The sequence below is a fragment of the Eulemur rufifrons genome, chromosome 3, assembly GCF_041146395.1.
Source record: "Eulemur rufifrons isolate Redbay chromosome 3, OSU_ERuf_1, whole genome shotgun sequence".
NCBI lineage: Eukaryota > Metazoa > Chordata > Mammalia > Primates > Lemuridae > Eulemur > Eulemur rufifrons.
The window spans coordinates 53,836,484-53,863,971 of NC_090985.1; the positions used below are offsets into that span (position 1 = coordinate 53,836,484).

Sequence of the window (27,488 nt, forward strand, 5' to 3'; positions counted from 1 at the left end):
CAGATATGTATGGTATGGACCAGTCAATAAAATAGGGCTATTTAAGACAAGTTGCAAAAACTATTAACAGAGGTTATTCATCTTTTAGTCAGAGAGTTGCAAGTATAACAGAATTGTTACACAGTCATTGTTCTGACTGACATTGTTCTATGCCAAACAAGAAATGTCTACAAAAGTTATAAAATTGTTATCTCTTCAAATGTGGAAGCCAAAGGTGGTTTTCTAGGACTGTTTAATTTTTCAAGCAGAAAGGAAATTAGAATGAGGTCATTTTTATACTATTTTTTGCTTTTATGTTATTAATGGTTTGTGGTTATTTTCCTCTCTGAATTCTCTTCAATGCATAGGAGTAGGAAACAGTATTTTTCCTTTCATGTCATAAGTTTCCAAAACCAAATGCCCTATATCCAGCTTAGTTTCATCCAACAGATGAACCATTAAATCATAACTTTGCTTATTATAAAATATTCCAAATTTATTTCTGAATTCATAATTCCCCTAATTCTTGGAAAAGAACTATAACAAATGGGTTGAGCCTTTTTCATTTAAGGTTATGGAAAAATAATTAACATCCACTAGTCTAATCATTCCAACTTGTATGGCACATAAAAGCATGAAAACTGTGTGAATCAAATTTCCCCTTTTTGTTTGGGTTTAAACCTCCGTATTATGTTAAAAGGTGTTTAATGTCTGAAAGCTTTGACCTTGCCTGGGACAGGAGCCAGTTCAGTCTTTTCTTGGCTAGAGTTAAGCCCAAGTCATATGATCAATAAATGCAACAGGCATAATAAATGTAGCGGGGCCTTGTCCACAGAGAGGACACCGCCAGATATCACAGACCACACAATATTGGCAAATGAGCGCTTTAAGCCTTTCATGTTTCAAATCTTTCTGAAACCTACCATCTATTTTCTTGAACTTCCTTCATCTGTTAAGTAAATAAATTTTCTTCTGACCAGAAATAACAGTTTTTTGTTTCGTTTTGTTTTGTTTTTGCTAGAATGAATCCAACTTCTTAAATATGTATATATAATATAATATATATAGAAAAGTAACATGCTTTTCAAAAACCAGTGATGCCAGTATTATTAACCAGAAGTTAGTGATCGTAATCATAAGGACAATTTATTGAACTTCTACATATGTTGGTTTTCTATATTCCATATTATTCATAATAAATTATAAAAATTGTATGCAATGTTAAATAATAACTATAATATAATATATTAAATATTACATTATATACATATAGTATATATAATGCATAATAGAAACATATAATATCTTATCAGTAAAATACATCTAAGAGATGAGAGTGATGACAGTGCGTGCCAAACTCCATTCTAAAAACTCTGTACACATTGACACATTTAATCCTCACAAAATATCTAAGAGGTATGTAGAGAGAGCAGAGGTGGGATTTGAATCCAGGCAATGTAGCACTCAAGTTTATGCCCCTAACCAAGGTGTCATTCAGCCCTATTGTGCAGCTCTATTGTCCATAAATGGCAGCTGTTATCATTGCTGCCATTGAGTCTTAATAAGAATCGTGGAGCATACATCCAATCCCTTAACCTCTTTGTACCTCAGCTTCCAACCCTGTAATCTGCCTGCAGAATTTCTATCTCCCCATGGAGCTCTGGATTTTTCTCTCTGCTTTTATCTAAGAAGCCCTCTCAGCACATTTTAACATTTACAAGTCACTGGATGTCTCTGTTTAAAAGGAAAATTGTCTTTTTAAAAAATTTAGGAGGGATTTTATATAAAACCAGTGCATAGAATTTTAACTACATATGTAACAGTAATAAAAAAAAAAAACTTTACAGTATAGTTTCCTCTATACACTCTATATAAATGTAATTCCTTCCTTGGAGTATGTGAGTGGACTTTATAGCTTTACAAATATAATTTGGCATGCTGTCAGGCAATCAGTGTCCATCATGAAGCAAAAATCTGGGCAAAATCATTCTGGATTAACTGGTCAGGACAGGGTAAAATTTAATTGAGAAACTAGTAACATTAGCTTCTCCTAGCAAAATGTTTCCTTGATATTTTCACTTGCCCTTATTCTGATTTAAATTTTACCAGAAAAAGCTCTACTTTGAACCACTTCTCTTGAATCACCACCTATGCCTTCTTTAAACTGTGCATCTGACTTTATTCTCACAGGAATCCTGCATTCTCTCTCACCAAGGTTACTAATGGCTCCTGCATTCAAATTTAAGTGTATGTTTTCTTAATCATTATTTATCTTTAATTCTTTGAAACATTTGATGAAGTTGATCACCTCCCTAACTCAAAATCAGTCCCCAGCTTTCCTTGCATTCTATTTATCAAGTTTCCTATTCTATCTTTCCTTATTGCATCTCTATTTATTCAACAAATACTCATTCAATACCTGCTAAAGGCTAGGCACTGCTCTAGGTACCGGGGACAGCAGCAAATAAAAAGAAATCCCTGCCTATCAAAAGGTTACGGATGTATTTTATCTCCATTGGTTTTTCACCAAAGCCCAACCTAGGGGGAGCCCATTCTCCCACATATACACATCTGGGATAGGAGCTAGTTCAGTCTTGGCTGGAGTTCAATAATGCATATGTCTTCATGCTATTAACTACTCCTTTCAAGCAGATTACTTTCAATAATCTTGAGTTAGGAAGACATAGGGTTCAAATCCTGAGTCCAGTTCAAATCCTAGATCCAGGACTTATTGGTTAATATAATCATTGGTTAAGTTACTGAACTACTCAAAACCTCAGTTTTTAAAATCCATAATATGGAAATAATAATCATGCCTACTTCCTACATAGGATTGTTGTGAGATTAAGTTAGAAATTGCATGCTAAGTGTTTAAACTATCTGGCGTTTAACAAGCATATCATTGTTAATGGCTATTCTTGTCTTATTCCCTTATTCTTTTATCTATATTTTTATCCTTGGTCTCCCTGTAGTGTATCATCTCTAACTGCTCAGTAAACTCCCCTTTTTGGTTGTCTATGCTACCTCAAACTCTAGGTATCCAAAACCATAACCATTTTCTTCTCTCACATTAATCTTCTTTCTTAAATTTCTCATTTACATCATTGTCTCTTTAATTTTTCAGGTCATTGAGTTGAAACTTATGAACTCCATCTCCTTAATCCTGTGGGACCAGTCACTGTTAAAACTTTGATCCATATTTTATTTATCATAATGTTTCCAGTTGTAAAATAGAATTGATGCCCAAGAATGCTTGTCAAGTGAAAAAAATAAGTGAATGAATGAATTAGAATTAAAGCAGATGAAGGACTAGCTAGAGGTTATATTGAGGACAAAGAGCAGGTGCAGTAGAGTTAAAGGATTAGTAGCAGGGGGATGCTGGGACAGGGAGGGACATTTCAAATGTCTAATCTTGGAGATGAGTAATTCCTAGGGATTGTGAAGACATACTAGGTAGGTGACTGTTGTCAACCTAGAAGGAGAGCCTTTGGGAGAGCAGTTATCCTATTTCATATGCCCACAAATAGACATGTATGTCTCAGTCCCTTTCATTCTGAGGAAGTACATGGACAATTTGTCCATTGAGTGACAGTTCTTGCCATTGCTTTCATATCCTTTAGCCATTTATGCTCCAAATGCAATGCCCTAGGAAAAACACTTGACGTTTTTCCTTTAATCAGAGCTTAGCTCTGTGCCCACACAGCCTGCATGCTGCTGTTGTATCCTACCCACACCTTTAGCCAGCCTTCAACATGCTTTAGTATTCAGTTGCCGAGAGATTGGCATTCTCACAGCCCAGCACTTGAATAATCAAGCTGCCACATTCATGCTACATCAATTACAGTTATTGCTCTCCAAAGATAATCCCATCACAGATATGTTTCTCTTCTTGGGTGGACTCTGGGGGAAATGAGTCAATCTCTAAATAAATACTATTGTATTTAGAATAATTAAAATAAGCATAAGTCTTTAAAAGATTTGGATAACTTTTCCACATGGGAAAGAAATACTTGTCACAGTCAGAAGGGATACAGTATATCATGTTCTCCTGTTATTGTTCGTGACTAAAATTCAAGCAAATAATGTATTCTCCATATGCTAAGTAACAAGTTTTGCCTGTAATGTAATATTGAGCCACCAAAAATAACTATTGTAGTATGTAAGTGTATAAGAGTTAATATGCAATGAAATATGTAATAGTAAAATGTATATGATTTTTTAACAATTATTTTTTTGAAAACTTTGTTCTTATCATTAACATATTGCTGTTTCAATCAATTGCAGATTTAAAAATTCTGAGTTTTGTCTATAAAAAGGTCATTTTGAAATCTTTGGTAGAATTTTTAAAACTTTGAACATACACAAGTGCCTATTTCCATTTAAGACAAATATTTTTTTAAATGTTTTATAGTCTGAGACTAAGACTTAATTTTTAGCTAAGTGATTAAAATTTTTGTAAGTAATTCATGCACCATTGGTAGAATTTAATCAGAAACAACTCAAAATATGAATCATAGGAGGAAATAACCAATAATATGTCTAAATTAATATTTTTCAATGTAGTAATTTTTATTTCTTTAATCTATAGTCCTCTCCACCTTATTTCTATTTTGAAACATATTTGACTTTATTTTCCCTTTGTCAGGTATTTTGCAATATGGATCTTAATGGGGGAGGCTGGACTGTAATACAGCATCGTGAAGATGGAAGTTTGGATTTCCAAAGAGGCTGGAAAGAATATAAAATGGTAAGATGAAAGAATTTACAGTGGTTTTTGATGTTTTATCATGAGGTATCTTCACCATACTACATAATCAACCTTTGCATTTTGGGGTGTTTTTGAGTTACTTTTAAAATAAAATGATACATTAGTTGCATTACTTTCATTAGACACAAAATACTCATAAATCATTTTCAGTAAATGGTTTCCATGTGTGCATCAGAAAGAAAAATACATTACTGAAATTATTTGGTGAACTCTTGTCTGGATTCGTTCCTAGTTGAATAAGGGTGGGGGAAGCTAGAACTCAGACCTGGGCTGGATAGGTGAGCCAGGGCAAGGAAATTGTGCAGAGCTACAGGTTGCAAAACAGAGTGGCTAATAGCAATGACTTCACTCACATGGCTGGCAGATTGTTGCTGGCTGTCGACTGGGAGCTCCTCCGTGTGACCTACCCATGCGGCTAGGCTGGGCTTCTCCCAGTATGGTGACCCAGGGTTGTCAGATTTCTTATGTTGCAGTTGGCATCCCCAAAGCACAAAAGTAGTAGCTTTCAAGGCTTTTAAAGTCTTATTAGACCCAAAAGTGGCGCCATGTTACTTCCACTGAATTCTATTGGTTATAGTTGATCACAGGGCCAATCCAGATTCAAAGCAAGAGGAGTACACAGAAGTATGAACTGTGGGGCATGATTCATTGGGGTCTCCAAAATAACAGCAGACATTATTGTCATCATAATCCCTAACCTTTTGAAGGCTTAATATGTGTCAGCCCTATACATAAATTCTTATCTAATTTTCATATCAACCCTATTAGCTAATTCTATCCACATTTTAAGAGGAAACTGAAATTAGAGAGATAAACTTTTCCAAGATAATATAGTAGATGGTTGAAATAATCCGTAATCCAATAGGCACATAGTCAATGTCTCCAGTATTAACCCTAAAATCTGCAGACAGAATGTTGGGCACAGGTTTCTAGTGATGTCACTGGGTCTACTACTACAGATATTCAGTTGAGCACTCTGAAAGCGTGTTAAAAAATTTGGAGTTACACAAAGTTGGAATCTTAATGTCTTTAATAAACTGTAAACAAGACAGAAAGTTAGGCTGAAGCAACAAGAAAGAATTCCACAGAGAGAATTGCAAAATCTTTCACCTAGATCAAAAATATTAAAAAAAATAACTGTGAGAATATAAGATAAAGGTGACAAATTGGCTTAAGAACCTAGTATTTGAAAGATAGAGAGATTTATTTGGCCATAAGTTAATTTTGTGCTGTTGGATACTAAAAAACAAATATTAAATTACTCAGTCTACATTCATAGCAATTTTTGGGTAACAAAAAATGCAGAACTCACTGGTGTCTGCTATGGTCTGGTCACATCAAGAATATACTTTCAATTCTGGAGGTTTTCAAACAAGTGAACTTATCCTAGAGGTTACAAGCAGGATGGGAGGAATCTGGAAATTATGTCTGGAGCAAGTGAATACCTGGAGAAAACAAGAATTAGTCATCAGCATGTCTTAGAGCTTTTTTGGTTAGCTAGACGGAGGTGTGTGGTCCTGGAGCCTGCTACTCCAAATGTGGTCCAGGCAGCACCAGTATTAGCATCATCTAGGAACTTATTAGAAACACAGAATCTCAAGCTCCACCTCAGATTTCCTGAATTAGAAACTTCATTTTAACACTGCTTTGGAGGGAAGTGCAATAATGAATGGAGGAACATTCCAGAGAGGCAAAATTTGTGTATGTCTAAACAAAGCTCTCTAATGGTTAATTCTAACATGAAATGGACTTCCTATTAAGTGGCAAACCCTTCTTCAGTGGAAACACCCACCCCAGTAGAAGGGAGATCATCATCTTTCAGGATTGTTATGGAGAATTGGAATGTTAGGTTTGATTCTAAGGCCTCTATCTGCCAATGTGATTCTAAAAACATATGAGGGAAAAAGATTATCTAAGTTCTAAAAGAGGACATTGAATTATGTTTATATTAACAATTTGAGTCTTCAGTCTGCCATTTACAAGTGGAGTGATTTTTGGCAAATCACTTAACCCATACGTTGGCTTTCTCACTTGTTAAAATAGAACAACAGGCCGGGCGTGGTGGCTCACGCCTGTAATCCTAGCACTCTGGGAGGCCGAGGTGGGCGGATCGTTTGAGCTCAGGAGTTCGAGACCAGCCTGAGCAAGAGCGAGACCCCATCTCTACTAAAAATAGAAAGAAATTATATGGACAGCTAAAAAATATATATATATAGAAAAAATTAGCCGGGCATGGTGGTGCATGCCTGTAGTCCCTGCTACTTGGGAGGCTGAGACAGGAGGATCGCTTGAGCTCAGGAGTTTGAGGTTGCTGTGAGCTAGGCTGACGCCACGGCACTCACTCTAGCCTGGGCAACAGAGTGAGACTCTGTCTCAAAAAAAAAATAAAATAAAATAAAAAATAAATAAATAAATAAATAAAATAGAACAACAATAATACCTCACCTGCCTTGCAGGGATGTGGTGAGGATTAGAAATAATACAAGTAAAGCACTTTGGCACACTGAATTTTCAATGAGCAGTAGTTATTATTATTATCCAAGATTAAAACTTCAAAGACTGGAAAAATTTTACTTATCTCTGCCAAAAGTGTTATTTTTCAAAGCACCTTAATTCATGATTATTTTTACCACTAAAATGAGATGTGCAGAAGACATCTGAGAATCAGACTATAGATATAGATTTAGCCAAATCTGAAATACATTGTTATTGAAATTAATGATAGCAGAAAAATAAATGTTAAGTTGTCATCGTGGTAACTTTCCAAAATGGTGAATTACTAGCTGTAAACATCTGCTGCTTTGGCAAGTTAGACATGTTATTAATAAATGAGAGATACTGACTTGTTAAGCATGGAATTGATTCATGTCTTGTATTTACCAAATATATCCATTTCTGAGCAATTTTTCCTTTATTAGAATAAGACTGAAATTATTCTTTAATCATAATTTTTTATGGTGTTTACTCTTCTTTTTTAAATAAGAAAGACTGCTATGATTTATTCAAACTTGAAAAATTGATCAGCTGGGTGTCAATTCTGCATTATCAGAAAATGAGATAAACTCCAAAATTCTGAAATATTCTGGCAAAAATGAAGCCAAAGATTTTTTTTTTTTTTGGGTTGGAAAAATTCATCATATGTTACAAGTTGGTTAACATTCACCAAAACACATGATAGAAAATGTTTCAGTTGTTTTCTCCAGAGCTTTTCTTTCACCTAAAGACAAAATAACGTGACTCCACCAGGAATGGATATAGATTTCTGCCAATTCTTGTCAATCACACTTACTTCTATTCCCTGAATCTGAAGAACTGGCTGCTCACTTCTTCAGCTTAGGGTACACATCCTTTGGGAAAGCAAGAACTTGGCATGCACCACTTCATCCTCAGTCCTCAGCAGTCTACTTTCATGTACACCAGGATGCTACACATCTTCCTTGGGCATTGCGTGTAGAAATAAAGTTTTATCTCTCCTTCCTTTCTGCCTTTCTTCTCTTCTTCCTTTCCCTGGTTGATATCTATGGGCTACCTCTTGTTTCATCAGATTTCCAGAAAAATGTATGAAAATTATCAATGCATGAACTTACAAATATATATTATATATTATCATTATTAATTTTAAACCTCTGTCAATATTTGCAATTCATTTGATTCTTAACATTGGCTTTAAGCTCACAAAAGTCTTTTACTTAAGCTTTGTTTTCACTTAACCTTCCTTTTTAGGAAATTCCACAAAATCTGGTTTATGGATTTGTAAAGATGTTTGCTGAGAGAAGCTAGTCTGGAATGGGGTTTTTAATGAGGCACTTAGGAAACTATATTAACTCCTTCAAGCCAAAAGGATACCATTTAGTGGTCCCAGCAATAACACTTATCAGCAGTACTTTTGCATATAAAGTCCAGTGAAGCTAGGAGTTGCAAATAGTACCCTAAATGGCCTAACTTTATACTGTAGTAGGCAATGACTTAATGCCCTGGAGACAAACTTGCTTTGTTTTGCAAAGAATTACCCCCATAAACAGAGCTTCCTTTTGACATGAAATTTCAATCTAAGCACTATATTTTCTGGGAGTTCTTTGTGTTTGGAGAGAAATTAAGAGCACATTTTCAACTGCATTTTAACATCTTCACATTAAAAAGAGAAAATGCATAAGAAATTTAAAATTTTGAAATAAAAAATTATTTTGCTCTTTCTTGGGCCATCTCAGTAGTTAGAGGAGATGTACGATTTAGCTGTGTATTAAAGCACCTTTGGAAAGCCACAGTTCAGTCTTATCTGTTTTCTTTAATAATTTGTATGAAAAAAGATGAAACCCATAAAAAATACATGGACTGTGTCTGGTTTCAATTTTGCTTCATCTATAAAAAGTCAACACTTCCTATGAGCATTATCAGACAAAACAAATAGAGTATCACAGACAATTATTTTATTAACTTGGAAAGGAACAAAACAAAATTGAGCATTTCTGCAGGTTTTGGCAAATACTAATGAATGTTGGTCTTTTCTCTGCATGCATTTTTTGAGCAAGACATACCTTTTAAGGCCAGTTTTAAGTCAAAATTCATTTAGATTAAATTTCACTGTCTTTTTTATCCTTTTATTAAAGAACTAGAGAATAAATAAAATTCATTAATAATGGTATCAAAATTTTTCATATGATTTTGATTAGCATCACTAAACAGTTTTTTTATGAAAATACATGGTCTAGCATCTTTGGATTTTTTCATGAAAAAGAAGAAATTTTATTTTTATTACTATTACTTATTCATTGCTGCTTTTTCAATATCAGCACAGAATTTTGTATAAGCTTTTATTTTTATTTTTAGGGATATTATAGGCTACGTGGGGTAAAATAAAGATTGGTGGTAAACTGTTATGTGCAGAAAGTATAAACATATTTTAGGGGTAGCATTGTCTGTATTTGTATTTTAGACATGAATATGAATATTTTAAGGACAGTGTCATATACATAATCAAATCTGTCATCCCCATATGGAGCTCAGGAGGAAGATGGGGTCTTAAGCCTACCTTTTTCCTCGGTACCACTCAGATTTTAATAATTCGATTTGATGATTATAATTCTTTTGAATTTTCACTTGGAATAGCCATTTCACATCACACATAGTTGGTTTTCCATTTTTGTTTCATAGCACACTTACCTGTGGAACCTTTTAAATATACAGATCTTTAAGCCCACTCCAGACATGCTGAATCAGAATCTCCATGGGGGAACTAAGTCTTCTATATTTTTTAAAAGCTCCACAATTGTTACTTTATATGCACTCCTGGTTGAAAGCAACTGTGACAACTATTAATTTATTATCATGGTATAAGAACCTCAAAATTACCCCTTTTGTCGATCGTAAAACTTGTGAAATGTGAAAAGAGAAGAAGTAAAAGAAATAGGACCAAGGGAGAGTTGAAAGAGCCAGGTGATCTTTAGCATTAGGAAGCAAAGTTAAGAAAAAGGAAGTCGTCTGTGCTTTCATTTCTACCACAGTTTAGCCCCAATTGCAATCAGTTGGTTCTAATTTCTTATTTAATAATTGATTTCTTATATGAAAATGACAGTACTCATTTGTATAAACCAACACTCAACTTATAATAATACATTAGTCCCTAGGATCTGAGAGCCTTTTAAATAATTATTCCACTATCCCTTTATTAATTTTCAGGCTAAAACAAGACCCTGGATTACTTTTGTTTCTTTTCTCATACACACTGGAAAGGAACCTGCTTACCACAAATAGTTCACAGTCTCATAGAAGAGAAGCAACTGAACAGAAAATTACTATGTATTGTGATGTATCTTTTAACCATAACAGTAACTAGATTTTAAGTGGTTTTCAATTAAGTGCATTCAATTAAGTGCTTTAGGTATATTACCTCATTTCATTCTCACAACATGATGTATGGAAATGATGTTTTTAATCCCTGTTTTTCAGACAAGGAAACTGAGGCTCAGAAGTAAAGTAGAAGGCCCCACAGCAAATATGTGGCAGATCAAGGGTTCAGTTTGGAGCAGAGATAAGGGGTAGAGGTTACTTAATCCAAGCCAAGCCTTTGTTCCTATGCGTCAGATCTGTGGTCATGCCTGATAAATTATTCAATAGACAGTTTACTAATGTGGGAACCCATTTCCCCTTATTTCACGTATTTTTCATCTTTATGATGAAAAAGTTGTTTCTGCCTGGCTGCACTTGACTGTTAGAAGGTTTCCTCCCTTTGCTATCTCTCTAACAGTCGTTTTGATTCATTGTAGTCAAACATTTTGCTCCCACAATAGAGCATGTTTGGACAGTTTTTTGGGAAGTTTCTTGAAGTTGACTTTGGGTTTCTAATGGCCATTTTCACTGCTTTCTTTTTAGTTGCTTATTCCTGAAAGAAGAAAAAAACAAAACTGTTTAGGAAGGGACATTCATCTCCACTCAGGGGGATGTACAGGCCTGCATGTCGAGACAGACAGAGATGGAGGTTCTTGCAGGAATGAGGTTCATGCTTGTCCATTTCCGAGGCTCACCCAAGATCACTGCACTTTTCCCTGGGGAAGCTGGATAGTTTTATCCACACAATGCTTTCAACAGCATGGAAATATGTGACCCAAAACTTAACACTTCATCATTCCCAGCCTCTTTATTCACATTTAGTATAATTGTTGAATCCCTTTTCAATGACTGCACAGAAAAGAGAATCATCAAGTGGCTATAGGAAAGACTTTGACATGTCTGAGCTGAAAAGAAATGCAAGGAAAATCCCAGTTGTCTTCTTTTTCTTCCCAGGGGCTGCTGCAATTGAGAAAGCGCTAATTCTTTGACTTCCAGCCCCCTGTAACTTTCTGTTTTGCTTGTGCATTGGAGAAGGTTAGCTTTGCTCTTCTCCTTGGTATTTCGCACCAGCTGCCATAAAAATGTGTAAAATTCTTAGCACATCCAAAATTGCTCTAGTATTTCCTGCCACTGTGGAACTTTTACAAGCATCTTAGCAATAGAGAAACAAGGAGCTAATTGAGTACTAACTTCAATGGGTCCTATATTTTTGCTCTGAACTACAGGTAGATGGTATATTCAGAGGAGTATATGCCCATTGCTTTCTTGACCCAGTTAAGCAAAAAACTAAGTTAAATTGGGGAATAACTTTAAAAGTGTACATACATATATTAATACATTTTATTTTAACTTTAAATCTAAAAAATATACATTGATTTATGCATCTTTTAACATAGAGCCAAAGCCTGGAATTCTAGGTCACTGTTCTTTCACAAAACTTGTCCATGGTAGAATGCATGCTTTCTCTAGTTTCAGTTTCTTTTTTTTTTATTTTTTTTTTATTTTTTATTTTTTGTTTGTTTTTCAGCTCATTAAGGGGGTACAAAAGATCAGGCTATATACATTGCCCATGCCTCCCCATCCCCCCGAGTCTGAGCTTTAGTTGTGTCCATTCCCTAGACAGTGCACATCACTCTCATCATATAGGTGTGCACTCCTCCCCTCCCCCCACCCCATCCCCCCCAGAGAGAACTTCAAACGTGTCCATTCCCCAGGCAGTGCGCATCGCACTCATCAAGTAGGTATACACCCAGCCCTTCCACCCAGCCCTGACCTCTGTCCAATACCCAATTGGTGTGAATCCCAAATGTGCTCTCAGGGAAACCAGTTTGCTGGTGAGTACATGTGGTGCTTGTTTTTCTAGCACAATTCACAATCGCAAAGATGTGGAAACAACCCAAATGCCCATCGATTCATGAATGGATTAGCAAAATGTGGTATATGTATACCATGGAATATTACTCGGCTATTAGAAATGATGGCGATATGGCATCTCTTTGGTTCTCCTGGAGTGAGCTGGAACCCATTCTATTAAGTGAAGAATCCCAAGAATGGAAAAACAAGCACCACATGTACTCATCAGTTTCTTTTAAGTTAAAAATTTAAGTGAAAAATTCTTTAAAATTTTATTATTTTTCCCAGTCTTTTAGAGTTTCAACAACGTCTAATTCAAAAATATTTTTTAGTGATTTGCTTTTATTAAGCAAACCTAGATATTTAAATTAGGTCTTATAAAACAAATAAACATTCTCTTTCTCACTAATATTTAACTTATTTACATAAAATATTATAAATATTATTACAATATGGAACTGGCATAAATGAGTTTGGTCAAAATACCACTGGCCTTTGGTAAGTGACTCAGTTGGCAGAAACGGTGGTGCACCAGTGATTGTGATCCAATTAGACACTAAGAAAATTTCCCTGAGACACAGCCATAATGTCTACAAGATTGTGTTTTAAGGTTACTTCTCTAAATATAATTGCAAAGTGCTGTAATATTTTGTTCCCCTTCCTTCCTCCCTCTATACCAGCTTCCTCCCTCCATTCTCTCCTTTCTTCCTTTTTCTTTGAACTTAAATGAACACTTACAGAGTTCCCAGTATAGACTAGTTCTCTACTAATTTTTAATTCATAAATACAACACAGGTTCTATCATCAGGGAGGTCACAATATGGCCAGTAAGGCAAACATGTAGATCAAGAATTACATTGAACTTCAAGTCTTCCCAAGAAGTACTTTTTGAGGCAATTGTGAATACCCAAAATCTAGAATGCCAGCCATTTTGTAGGCTTCTGTATTTTCTTGTTGCTAACATTTCCAACATTAAGGGTTGTCTTTTGGGGGGGGAATTTTTTTCTCCCCACAAAGAAACTGTTTTGCAAACTTAACACACTGGACTTCCCCAAAGAGAACAGTAGAGCCATGTTGACTGCAGATACAGAGCAGTGGGGGCCCGCTTGACTCAAGAGCTCTTGCGAGTCGGCCGTCTGCCTCACCATCCCAGTCCATGCCAGTGAAGCAGTATAAGCGGTTATAGTCATGGATTGACAGCTTTGCTTATCAATATTTAAAAATGAAGCTCCAAAAGTCATGGGTCTGGTAATCTATAAATTTATTATAGAAGCATAATTGGACTCCTGAGTAATAACAAAAGCAATAATAATATTGTTAAATAAGTTATCTAATACCACCCTGATAGTATTCATTGAAAAATGTTTAAATTATGCTCAAGATATTACATTGAGTAGTATTTTAGAAACATTTTCAAAAGCAAACTTTGAATTGAGAAGTGTTTTTTGGTTATACCTATTAACCAGACTCTAATCCAAAATGTCTTATCCAGACAGATTTGAATAACAGAGGTTTTACTGTAATAAGAACTAGAAGCCTGAATGGAAAGAAACATAGCAGAAAAGTATCGAAATAAGTCAGTAATTGGAAAAAAGTGTCTGAAAATTTAAAAGAAATATCTTTACTTTTAAATAGTTTTTTATTATTATTTAGAAAATGATGCTCAACATGAAAAGAGTCTTTCTGGAGTAACAGCTGCATCTCTGCCTTCATTCCCAGGGTTTTGGAAATCCCTCTGGTGAATATTGGCTGGGGAATGAGTTTATTTTTGCCATAACCAGTCAGAGGCAGTACACGCTAAGAATCGAGTTAATGGACTGGGAAGGAAACCGAGCCTATTCACAGTACGACAGATTCCACATAGGAAATGAAAAGCAAAACTACAGGTAAGTCATGCTTCGGCTTAGTGCTCGACTACCCTTGACCTAGCCACTTAATAGATTTCATGGAAAAGTGTGAAGAAAGAAAGAATGAAACTCATCCTTCAAAATCAGAATCGGGTTGTTTGCCTAGGCCTGTGACAAAGAGATACAAAAGAGCCTGTAAAGACTTCTTCATAGCTTTAAAGTTTAGTTTTCATAGACTAACTATCTTTGATGTTGGCACAAATTTTAGAGGATGGTGAATTAAATCAAGCATAAAGTTAATTGTTGTGTTGTTATTGTTATGAAGGTGCAGTGAATTCATACATATAAAGCTGATGACAGAAATGACTTCAACTCAGTGGCTTAAAATCAATAATCTCTCCCTTTTACAAAAAAAATTTCCTAGTTCTACTCCTTTATTTACCTTTCTTAAATTATTATTTTTCCAAATTATCTTGAAGATGGCAAGAGTAAAATTTTATATTTTTGAATAAGTTATATAAAAGAGAAGATGAGGCATAATTTAGAAGGTTCTTTGGTAATTACTCTAAAGAGCAAAAATAAATTCAAATAGTGACATCAATATAAATAATACATCACTGCAGACATAAAAATAGACAAACTATACGCTTACTTGTAAATGTTTCTGGCTATTTTTTTGATGAACAGCTTCTACACTAAAAAAAAAAAAAAACAAATAAAAATATGGCAAGGAAATAATGTGATGTGGTAAGTTCATTCCACAGACACTTAATATGTTACTTCTGTGTTCCAGGAATTCTACTAGGCACTGGTGATTTAGCGGTTAGTGATGAAGTATCTAGTCTTACAGACCTCACAGTGAAGTTTGGTTACTAACTAGGGCACTAAAACACCGGCTGGCATTTCTTAAGAACACAGAAGATAGTTTAGTTACTTTTATATCACTAATCATAAATGCAGTACTTGATACACAGAATGTTCTTCACTGCCTATGCCAGCTTTGTAATCAGTAAATTAGAGTTGCAATGACTTTTAACAATATTGTGACTACTCTACTTCTGTCTTGGAAATACGATTGTGTGCATTAAAGGGTTGGCACATTGCTTCGAGTAAATTGCAATGATAGCAACCAAAGCCTTGTGTTTTTTTATTTTTCAACCTGTGTGGTTATCTCCTCGTAGTCTGCCTGTTTCTGATGCTTATTTCTTTTCAAGATATACCATTCTTTAGGGGTTTGAATCTGTATCTTTTCATGGCACAACTCATTTTATTTTAATGGATTACATATGGGATTGGTTCCTTGGAGACATAATAATCATTTTCTTAACAAATAGTAATGATGTCACCACAACGGAAGATGAGAAATAGATCTAAAGAGTTGATACTCTCATGGGGGGTGGGGGGAGCAGGAGTGTACTTAATGACAGCTCAAGAAACCAAAGAAGAGACATTTATAAAATGCAATGGGGTGTAAGAAGAAATGTTTCCAAGGAGGTCAATATTTTGAGAGTTTTATAACAAGAAAAACCACTGTTAAACATCACGGGTACTCTTATGTAAATGTTTTGACCTGAAACTTGAAACTATATGAAACTTGGCTAATGTCAGACAGCCTGACAATAGGACTAGCAAATAATTAGTCTAGTCTTTTTCTAGGCTCCTGAAGAATTTGCTTTGGTTCTCTTCCAAAATGTCTCTCCATTCTCCATAGGTGGCTGTGTGTGTGTGTGTGTGTGTGTGTGTGTGTGTGCGCGCGCGCATGTGTGTGAGGCTTGGGTTAGTGTTAGGGGGAGAGAGTGTTTTGGTAGGTTTAGGGGGACTGTTGTCATCTGCAGTAGGCTTCAGGGTGTGTGGTATGAATGTTATTCTGGCATCTGCCTGAGCAAGGAGCACTTACCTCCTCTTCCAGTGCCCCACTGCCCTCATTGTGCATCTGTGATGCATCATTCCTTCATCATCTGTGTGATTCTGTATCCTTGTCCATATGAGGTGGATCTATGATCAAAAAATAAGTCTTCCCAGCTAGCATACACTCTGAAATCCCTATTCTTCTTTTTGAGAGAGAAAGAATTGTGAACCTTAGAATCAAAATTATAAAGCTAGAAGGAACTTAATAATTTAATTCCAAACCTCTGGTTTTAGAGGAAAGAAAGCTGAGGTTCAGAAATATACAACGTTTTGCCCAAAGAAGGAGAAAGACGTAAATATGGGATGTTTGACGCATACCTCATTCAGTGTGGTTTCTGTTCTGTCATGCTGCTGTAATAAAGTTGGCGGTTCTGGCCCTTTCTCCTGCTGGGACCTAACAGAAAGTCGATTTGCAGTCATCACCTTCTCATGCAATTAAGTATAAGATTCACGTTGGCATCAAATAGGAAATTAGAACTCATTAAAACATAATGCTTGCTCTAGTGAAAGATTAGTTAAAATAAACACACTATCAAATGGTGTTATTCACTGTTTCAAAGGAAAGTGGAACAGAAGCTGGAAAAGGGAAGCTAACCCTTTGCGACTTTTCTCCCTGCAAGTGTCATCACTTGTGCCCAGTACTGCTGGCCCCGGCCCAGCAGCACCACGGGTGGTCAAGTTAGAATCCTGGTTCCATCAGTGCCTCCGTGTTCTTTTCCTCCATTCATTTCTCTTCTCTCTGAATTAGGATACCTCTTTGTGACAAATTTGCCGAGTGTTAATACTAAGATTTGTATACTATTCCATAATTATGAAATGATTTTTAACACTTTAGTCATTTACTCCTCATAATGACTTTTTGAGGTAAGTATTATTAGACACATTTTAAAGATAAGGAAACTGAGGTTTTGGTCAATTAACTTGCTCAAATTCAACTAAATTCCAACTAAATGTCAAAACCATGAAATTCATGCTAGTTTTTTGTTTTATATTATCATGGCTTCTATTATTTTTCCTCTTTTAAGTTACGTTTAGAATTTGTTTTGTTTTATTTCTTAAAAATATTCTATCTTACAAATTTTATTTAGAAAATTATCGTAATAGCTGTAGTTATAGTGTATAAACCTAACTGATTTTTTTCAAAAAAAACCCTTTCTCATGCTCCTGACACATATTGATTAACAGTAAGTGTTGTAAATGAATGGAAGAGCTTATAAATGTTTATGTAATACACATATTTTCCTTTTATCCTCTAAGGGAACTCCAAATGATTTTCTCAGATAGAAAATAAAATCTATAGAACCCAAGAGAATATAAATAAGAAAAAATAATAATATGAGTGTCTTGATAAACATATCATGTGAAATAACACATAATCAATGTGAAATTATTAAATGCTTCCTCTAGAGAGGTAGTATTATCTAAATCCTCATCATCTAACACCTAGACTATTATAGAGCCATTCTGTTTCTAGTCTTGATACTCTCAAATATATCTTCCACAGTATTGTTGAGGTGATATTTTCTAACACACAAGCAGACTTGGTCTTCCCCTCCTTCAAATATTTCAACAGTGTTCAAATATCTGCAGGTTAAAGTCCACCACTAAGACTCTTCATGACCTGACCCCTGCCTACTTATCCAGGTACCATACACTCCCCTCAACTGCACCCAAGCAAATACCCCCCTCATTACAATTATGTTCCAGTAACTATTTGCAATTTCCCTAAACCCTCCATGCCTTTGTTTATGCTGTGTGCTTACCCTGTACACATAAACCCAACTTTGTCACATGGATACATCTTAAATCTTTAAGATTCTCTCTTATTCCAGGAAATCTTTTCCCTGATACTTACTATGGTTGATGCTAGGATGTGCCAACCCATTGCCCCCCTTCAGAACTGAAGCACTATTTCTTCCACCTTTTGGAAATGTTGTTGACTGAAAGCTTGCAGCTGAGGTCCTCTCTCAAGGCACTGCCTGTGCCTAAGGAGAGTCACATCACTCAAGGTCACACTGATCCTTTCTGCAGACAGATTGCATCCAATGACTGGTCAATATAAGAACCCAAAGGTCCTCTTGCCCCAATTTGGGGCAATTCTGAAGGAATGTCTGAGGTCCAGAATTCTACTTGAGATTAGCTGAGGTCTTCACTGTGACTGCATATGAGCCCTCCTTCTCCCTCTGCTCTGTCCTGTTTCCTTCACTCTGCCACAGACGCTAAGAGCACTCTCCTCTAAACCTCCCTGCACTCATTTCCCAGAGAAATACATCACCCTCATTCTCAGGCCAGTTTGCTCTGTGCTCTCACTGATCCATAGCACTATGGATAACTGTCTAGTATCTACATTCTAAGTCATTAATGAGTAGTTATTAACTAGCATTGTGTGTGTGTATACTCTAAGCTTTTAGAATATAGGAATAATTTTTAGCAAAATTCAGGAAAAGTACCTAATTTAGCCAAGTTATTAACTAAGAATTGATAGCTAATATTTGGTGTATACATACTATGCAGCAGATGCCTTGCTTTTGTAGGAGAAAACTGAGGCATAGTACTTTGCACAAGGTCACAGACACTAATGTGAGTAGGAATCAGAATTTGAACTTCATTGTTATAACTACCCACCGTCTGGCCATCCCTCAATGAAAGGAAATTCATCAGTTAATTTCTGGAATTAAATAAACTTGAAAAACATATTCTAATGTATAGTTTGTGTTTCTTCTTGCCCCATTTCTGTCTTTAATAATTTGAATGCCTTTGGACACATTATCTTGTCTCTCTCGTTGTCAATATTATGTCCTTATAAATGAAAGTATTTGTAAAGCTCGTTGCAACTCAAAAATTATTTTCTGGAACAGAACTATTTTTATGTATGCATTCTTTTCTATTTTTATAGTCTTTCAATTCTTTGATGAACAATTAAATCTTGATCTCTCTAACAAATACTTGAGAGTTTGGGATCAGTTTAGGGATTACAGTGACCTTTTACTTCTCATGAAAGCTTTGCTTGTTCCAATACCTAGAGTTAAAAAACAAATACACAACCACCACCAAAACAACAAATAATTGAAAAAATAAAAGATTAATTGTGGGGTTGAGGAGATGGCTACGGTCTACTGGCAAGAGCTCTGGAATGGGAATCAGAGATACGGAGGCTGTAAAGAAATACGGCTTCCCAGCTGTAAAACCAACATGCATCAGAAAAACAGAGCCATGATAAGTATTATGGAAATAAGGTTAAAACACAAGACTGAAGCCTGGTATGATGGACAAGCCAGTGCTTATGAAAATTTGAGAAACCAAGCACATGTAGCCATCAAAGTGAGTCCACAAAAGGGGAGATGGATGGAAATCTATTGCCTTGCTGTAACTATGTTACCTGTGGTTGTGCAGTCAAGTATCTTGTGGTGGGGCTGGAACCGTTGCCAGCATCAGGAAGCCAAGCTGGGTGCTGAGTGAAAGAATGAACCATGTGGAAACTGCAGGCCCCTCTGCCTCTGAACATCACCGTATCTCATGATGTCTTGAGAGTCAGGCCACGCATCACTTCCATTTTCCAAATCTCACACAAAGTCTCCTTTTGGCTAACTCTAACTTGGACCCTTACAAGGAAAGAGATTCTAGGAAATGAGTTACCAAATTAACCAAATTGATAATAGCGCAATTTAGCTGTTCCTTGGGAAAATAGCCTATTACATTTATGTCTCAGTTTTCTTATCTTTAAGTAGGAATAATGTCCTACTAATAATATCCTAATATCAGAAAGAGTATACAAACATACCTTGCATTTGGTAAACTTGAATGCCATGCAACATGAAAGATATTTAGATTTTTTAATTTATTTTTTATCACAGCCAAGAAATTTATTATTAAGTCAATAAAAAATTCTTATATTCTGTACGGAAATCCCCACCATTTTCTCAAGAATGTCCTTTGCTGATTGGTAGTTATTTATTTGGATTTAGGATCCAATCCAGGTTCACTCATTACATTGGCAGTCATGTCTCTTTAGTCACCTCTTACCTAGAACAGTCCACCACTTATCCGCTGTTAATATCTTTGAAGACTCCGGATCAGTTTTTCTCAGAATGTCTCTTTCTGGGTTTATATGATTATTTATTCCTGATTGAATTAAATCTTTTTTACAAGAACACTCTATAAATGATATTGTGCCTTTCCTATTCTGTCACATCCAAAGGCACAAAAGGTCAATTTTTCCTGTTATTGGTTGAGCTAAGTTTAATTCACTTATTAAGGTTTTGTTTTTGGTTTTTGCAATGGGACGTGCACTATTTCTAAGAAAATTCTTACAAAGGATCATAAGGTATAAAACATATAAAGCTGATTTATTTTGAAATGGTTATGGGAACATTGTTTATTGTCTCTCCTTGCTCATCTCTCAACCATTAGTATAGCACAGTTTAAAAACCATTGTATTATATTATTATAACTAAAAAAGTAAGATTTACCAATTGGAAATGAATTTAGTTACGCTATTTTTAAGTATAAAAATAGAAAGAAAACTATATAAAAAATTTGCAGCCTTAATGTTAGAAAATTAGTGACCATATTTCATTAAAAAGTGATTTCACATGTGATTTTTTTTTAGCTCTTGGGAGCAGTTTGTTCCTTAAAGTTAATTTCTTTGTTATGTTTTTATGGTATTAACTCAATTAGTAAATCCTTTGTCATAGATGGCATAATGAGCCTCTTTTTTAATCAACAGAAAATTTGTATTCAGTCTAAATGAAATTTGTAAAGCACATATTATATTGTAATAATAATCTTACTATAATATTTATAAAGCACATTTTGTGGATATTCATATTTTATTGTCTTCATATTATTAGGGATAAATGACATCATCAGGTTAGAACTGATTAATTGATGGCTATCATGAGCCTTGTTCTGGAAAAGATTCAACATGAAGAGATGCATAGAATTTTGGACTGAAATTGTGAAAAAAACAACTAGAAAATAATTTGGCTAATAAATGTCTTTTTGCACAAAGTTTATTTTTAGCCACATTCTTCACTGGTATGTAGTTTGATATAATGCGTAAAACATTGTATTGGGAATGTATTTTTTCACTCTAGACTTGGATCTGCAGTTACTTTTCTGAATGACCTTGGACAAGTTGCTTCACTTTCCTAAGTCTCAGATCCTCAAAAGTAAAATGAGGAGGTAAGGCTGAAATTCTTTCCAATTCCATGACCAATTTTTTTTTTAATCATTAAAGTATCCCCCTGTCATGTAAGTATTACAAAAACAAAACAAATTTGTGTAGATTGAAGAGAATTCTCTCGAGCCTCCCATATAAACTGGAGCCCTGCATTTTTGTATGTATTGCAAAACTTGTTTCACTTTTTTTAGTGAAATGTTTCTCATTTCTCTGATTCTCTGAGCTACATGGTCCTGGCTAGAACCAGTAGCAGATGTGTTGAAATACTAAGAGGAAAGTTATTTTTTATAACAGTTCTGGCCTGAGTGAGGTAGAAAAAATATATAGGGAATCTCCTGGCAGTTTCTACCCTCCTGAATTTCTAACATAAGTTTTCAACCCCAAGGTTTTAAGTAGTTATAATTGTATTTTCAAATAATTTCTCCAACTTAAGAGGTGTATTGCTTTTCTTTAGAGTATGATTTTTATTGTGGTTCCTTCTGAAAACAGAAGAGGAATCATTTTAATAATCAAAATTTATATTTTATACTCCTTGACTGAGATGACATATTCAAGAGGAAAAAGGCTTCGTTAGGTCTTCAGAGGCATGGGAAAGCCACAGTCTTACAGAGTCACTTTATACCTTCTTCAGGTCTTCTAAGTGTCAGGAAAATCTCTTGACTTTAATGCAGATTAATGTAGTCTCTAGAGTCTGCGATTTTTTTAAGCTGACAAAAACAAATGCCCCAGTGCTGTTAGGTCTAAATGTTCCCAGAGGGTGCCTGTCACAGAATGAGTAATGCTAGGACTCAGGCAACTGCTGTCTTAGAAACTTGTAGGTTGGCAAATGTCGCTAGAAACAGCTAGCTCTGCCTCTAGGAAATAGTCTAAGGAGATGTCTTGTCATCTGCTGCTCTGGGTCCCCTTACTACTGTTTAAGATCAAAAAGATGAAAACTCTATCTTCAATGAATGAAATATTTTTATGTATTTTTTATGTGCTGTCCTAGGATGGGTGCCTACATGTGTGATGGGGATAAGAGGTGGGGTGGGTGGTAGCAGCCAGCCAGGCAAATAATTACAATGCCGTGAACACAGTTTATAAATAAAGACAAATGTAGTATGAATAAATAGCCCTGACCAATTTCGGAAGGTTGTGAGGGCTTCCAAAAAGTGGCCTAATTTGACATAAAAATGGCAAGTTGGAATTAGCTGGGGAATAGTTTAGAGTTGTGGGGTAAAAGAGGGAATAGCATATATGAGGGCTCAGAAGTGAGACTCAGCATGTCTGGTTAGGAAACTACAGGTGCTGAGGTATTGCTAAGCTTAGAGTATAAGGGGCTAATGATCAATCGTGCTGCCAAGAACGAAAGAAGGCCTGACCACCAGTGACATGCAGAAGACAGGTAACCAGTGCTGGCCTCTGAGGACAGCCCCTTTGAAATGGCCTTCCTCACATCGATTTTTTTCACTCAACCTTTCCATCACTCTGTTCATAAAATATGAATGACGACAATGTGCGAGATACTATGCGTGAGACAAAACTCCACAGAACTCAACCCCTGTCCTTCAAGTTTCATCTCTTTGCTGGATTTGATTTTCTTTACCTTTTAAGTCTTAGCTCAGTGTGTAGAGCTCTTCTTCCGAGGTGGGCTCTACACTCTTCCCCCTTCTATGGACGCCCCCTCCCCTGTGCATGTCTTTATCAGAGTCTTCATCACACTGGTTGCAATTGCTGTTCCCTGTTATTAGAGTCACCTCGAGGCAGGCAGGGCCCTCTTTACAATGCTTGGCATGTGTCTGGAGAGAAAGCATTTCCTAATGAATGTATGAAAGATATATCAACAAAAATTTTTTTGTGTATTCAACGAACACAGCTGACTAGTATATGGCAATTATTGATCTAGATGCCAGAAATTCAGAGGGCAACAAGTCAAAATTCCTTTCCTCAGAGGCTTATCGTATAGAATGAGAGAATATGACAGTTTCCATGTAAGATTTTTAGTAAAGTGTGACGTCCTTTAGTTTCTTGGATTGTTGTTTGGATGAGATTTCTTTTTTGATCCATTCAACTCCAAGCTCTTCTGTTTCTTTTCTTTACCTGTAAATAATATGCAAGAATTTCTATATTGCATGATGCCAAGCAAATAAAATAAAATATTAATAACATTGACCCACAACATACCTTGTTCATTTCCCTTTTAACTTGATGTAATTTTGCTTTCATCTATATAACTTTGCTAAAATCACTCTCTTAACTAAAAGTTATTATAGTTCTTTTGAAATCAGAGTCTGCATTCATTTGTTTATTCATCCAGCCAACCACCAAAAATTTATCATGTCACTATTACTTCCCTGGCACTATGCCAGTTGTTTCCAAACTTGAATGTGCATATAGTCAACTAGAGTCCATGTTTAAAGTATAGATTTCTGAGTCTTACATCCAGAGATTCTTATCCTGGAGTGGAACCTAGATGTCTCAGTCCCATGAAGTACACCAAGGCGATGCTGATGCAGAAATAACACTTTTGTGACACTGAAAGGAGACACCATACTTGCTGCTCTTGTGGGACTAACAGTTTAGGAGAAGAAAGCAAACATGGGATAGTTGACGTAAAAGTTTCAGCAGCAGTACGTTTTAGCAAGACTGGTATTTTTTGTTTTGTTTTGTTTTTGGATCAAGGAATCATGGACCTTTTTTAAAAAATGATGGAGGTATGGACTTTTTCCTCGGAATAAAGAAGAAACACAAAATTTTGCTTATATTTATGTGTGATTCAACTCCACACTCACAGTCCTTGGGTAAGAACACGGGATTAGACTCTTGTTGGGCACCAAAGAAAAGTGGTCAATTCTACTGGGGTTGAGGATGTGCCCTACTGGTCACATTGGAGAATGAAGGGGACTGGGAAAGGCTTCATAGAGGAAATCCTTGGTGATTTGTGAAATGACTAAGTGTTCTGAGGCAAGTACGGAGGATGATGGCAGAAGGAGGAAGGACTTGAGATTCCAGCCAGAAGGAGCAATGTGGACAAGCACACAGAGTTGGGACAGAGCCTGCCTTATTTAGAGAACAGGAAGTGTCTTGTATGTAGGAGTTCATTGTGCTACAGATAACAGAGGGCTATAATCCATGATAAGGAGTTTGGACTCTATCTTATACTAATTGTGGAGAGAAATAAGCACACTGATGATTTTGGTCAACAGAAGAATCTGCTTATGCATTCTGGAGGCTTATTTGCATACTTATTGCAATATAATGTCCAAGTACAACAAGAGAAAGTATTTCCTCCTGCAAGAAACCTCAGACAATGCCTCTCAATGGTTTTCAACATTCTATTCACCCTTTTATTCACCCTTTGCTCTCTCTCTTTCTCTCTGTCTTCCCTTAGGGGATGCTGGAAAGTATCTTGCTGCTCTTTAAACAGAAATAAAAATGAGAACAAACCTACCTCCCTTGAACTTGTTTATACTAAAAAATTACCAATGTTGATCACAAATTTTACAATGTCCTGACTTAATTTTTGGTCAGAAAGCAAAACCCATAAACTCTCTGAGATGGCCGCTGGCCTGGTCTTTTAGGCACCAGCAGAAGGTCCAGCCAGTGAGCCACTCACTGGGAGCTGGCTCTATCGGTCACACTTGACCCCAGGGGAATTGAAATATGTTTAAGGGACTGTTTATATTTTTTACTGTTTATATTTTAAGGGTCTTAGTGCCATGTAATTCATTTTGGCACTCAAATTTTTGATGTATTCTTAGAAAAGGGGAGGAATACTGGAAGAACTATTTATTTTATTTTGAACTAAAAACAGGGAATCACTACAGCAAGTATTTCTGAACCTTGGAAAATATAATTTCATTATCACAGATCTCATGAATATACATGTATATAGTGTTTAATGTACAGAACAGAGTATATTTTCTCAGTACTGTGTAAAGGCACTGAGTGATAACAGTATGTGGCTTTGCTATTTTCTTTGGAGAAAGATTTATCATGAGTTTTAAACATATGTAAGCTTCATGTCTGTTACTGAGAAACACTGAGAATTATATTTTACTGGAATTTTGAAACAAGAGTCACTGGCATCAGTGTTCCTAGTGTTGAGAGCTTGAGAAGACCTGGGAGTTTGATATACTGATTTTATCTAAGTTATACATCATATTAGTGTTTGCAAGTATAATGTTTAATGTTTTAATATGCATTAACATATATACTAACAAAACAGATAAAAATCAGTGTACAATTTGTACAGGTATAATGAAAGCTACTATCTAAAACAATCATAATAGAATCAGAGAATAAGTAAAACTGGATTTTCTGAAACTTCCCATTATTTGGGCTGAAGTTTTCTATAACTCTGGAAATGTGTCCTTCTTAATCACAGCACAGATTCTCAGGACCATCACTATCTCAAACTTTTTTTTTACACTTGTTTATCTTCCACTACACATATTCGAAGATAAATAGCATAACTACCTCAGGATATCTGAGGCTTATGAAACAAATACGATAATGTTCTCCTTCTTAGCATAATGCTTAGGGTAATGTGCGCAAATTCTAGTGACTTCCCAATGATCCAGTTCTCTCTGAAAACAAACGACACTAATTAAGAACGATTTAATGAGATGAAGCTTTCAGGAAGTGGACATATAGTTAAAGGATAGGTTGGCATGGGTGATCTTTCCACGATTTTTTTCCCCAGTATCAATTATAAGTAAAAAAAGAAAAAAATCAACAAACATGCTCAATTCAGCCAATAAAACACCCTATTATAGGGCAAGAAAAACAAGATTCTCAAAAGATCAGAATTTTAATTTATTAAAGATAAATGTTTGAATTAAAGGATCCCTATTCGGACCATCTGGATTCAAAATAACGTAGACCTTAAGCTAGGTAGTCAGTCAGCTGAGTGACTCTTCTATTTCTTGTTCTTTACTTAGTATTCTGCTTGCTCTATATAAAATAAGAAAAAACTTTCAAAGGATATGGGAGCTGATGAGTTTGAGAAAATTGGTCCTTTTCATCTTCAGTTTCTCCAGCTTATTTTCCATGTGCGTGTCTTCATTAGCCGTTTCTATTGTATTGTTTTTACCACTCTCAGTGCACTCATATATGTCTATGAAGGTCGTAAATGTTTATGCTTATTTAATCTAGACTTAGTCATTCATATACTTCATATTTACTGAGCTGTGCATTTTACTGTTAATAATTAGGGAAGTTTGATTTTGTGTTTGATTTTTTTGTTAATTGTTGTTGTTGTTGTTGACTCTACATGCAGCAGTCTTTTTAAGAGTTGTATATGTATTACCTCATTCAGTCTCCACAACAATATTAGAAGGACATTACTATTATTAAAGGCATTTTACAGATGAGGCAACTGAAGAAAGGATAAGAACTAGATTGCAAACCCAGGCAGTTGAGCTCAAAATCTCTGTTATGTTATACTGTCTCCCCAGACACAGGGTACATGACACCATCTTACCCTTCATAAGCTAATGGCTTAATTATTTATTTACCTTGGGGTGGGGGGAAGAAAAGGGAAGAGTTTTGGTTAATGACTTTGTTGTTAATTATTTATTTATACTTATTTTGTACCAAACAACCTATACCTGCTTGATCTTTATAAGTGTGTGGGTTTTTTTAAATACTATAAATCTTTATCATATCCTTAGTTCTTGATTAGCCAAACTGTACATTACCAGTTCTTTTAATCTCCCTACTTACATTCTCTTTTCTTTTGAAATTTCTTTTGAACTTTTCTTTTTACTTACAGATTTATATTTGCTAATGTAGATCATTCTCATACAACTGTCCTGTATATATATTCACTCACTTTTTTATAGGTGCGCTGACTTTACTTGGTATATTTTCCTATCATTGTATCACATATTCATTGACAAGCTTTTGCAAATAAGTAAATGATTCTGTTCACTTGTGGACAATTCAGTAACAGAATATATCCCCCAAGATGTGAAAAAGTCAGGCCAACTGACATGTTCTGACATCCCTCTTTGCTAATGATGCCCCCTAGCCTTTTCAATAGGGCAGGGGTGGGACTGAGGAGGGTGGAGACAGGCCTGGAGCAGCAACCAGGAGTCACAGCCATGTTGGGAAACTCTGTCAGATTGAGTCATTGCTACCA

At 35.6% G+C, this 27,488-nt stretch overlaps 1 protein-coding gene across 2 annotated transcripts in view; it reads left to right on the forward strand.

The window, feature by feature from the left end:
• Nucleotides 1-27,488, forward strand: part of ANGPT1 (angiopoietin 1) — a 240,105-nt gene that overhangs the window by 193,454 nt on the left and 19,163 nt on the right. For both annotated transcript variants that reach the window (XM_069466099.1, XM_069466100.1), the window contains exons 6-7: nt 4,625-4,726; nt 14,147-14,313. In XM_069466099.1, coding sequence (XP_069322200.1) covers nt 4,625-4,726; nt 14,147-14,313 — 269 coding nt within the window. The remainder of the gene's footprint in view (nt 1-4,624; nt 4,727-14,146; nt 14,314-27,488) is intronic.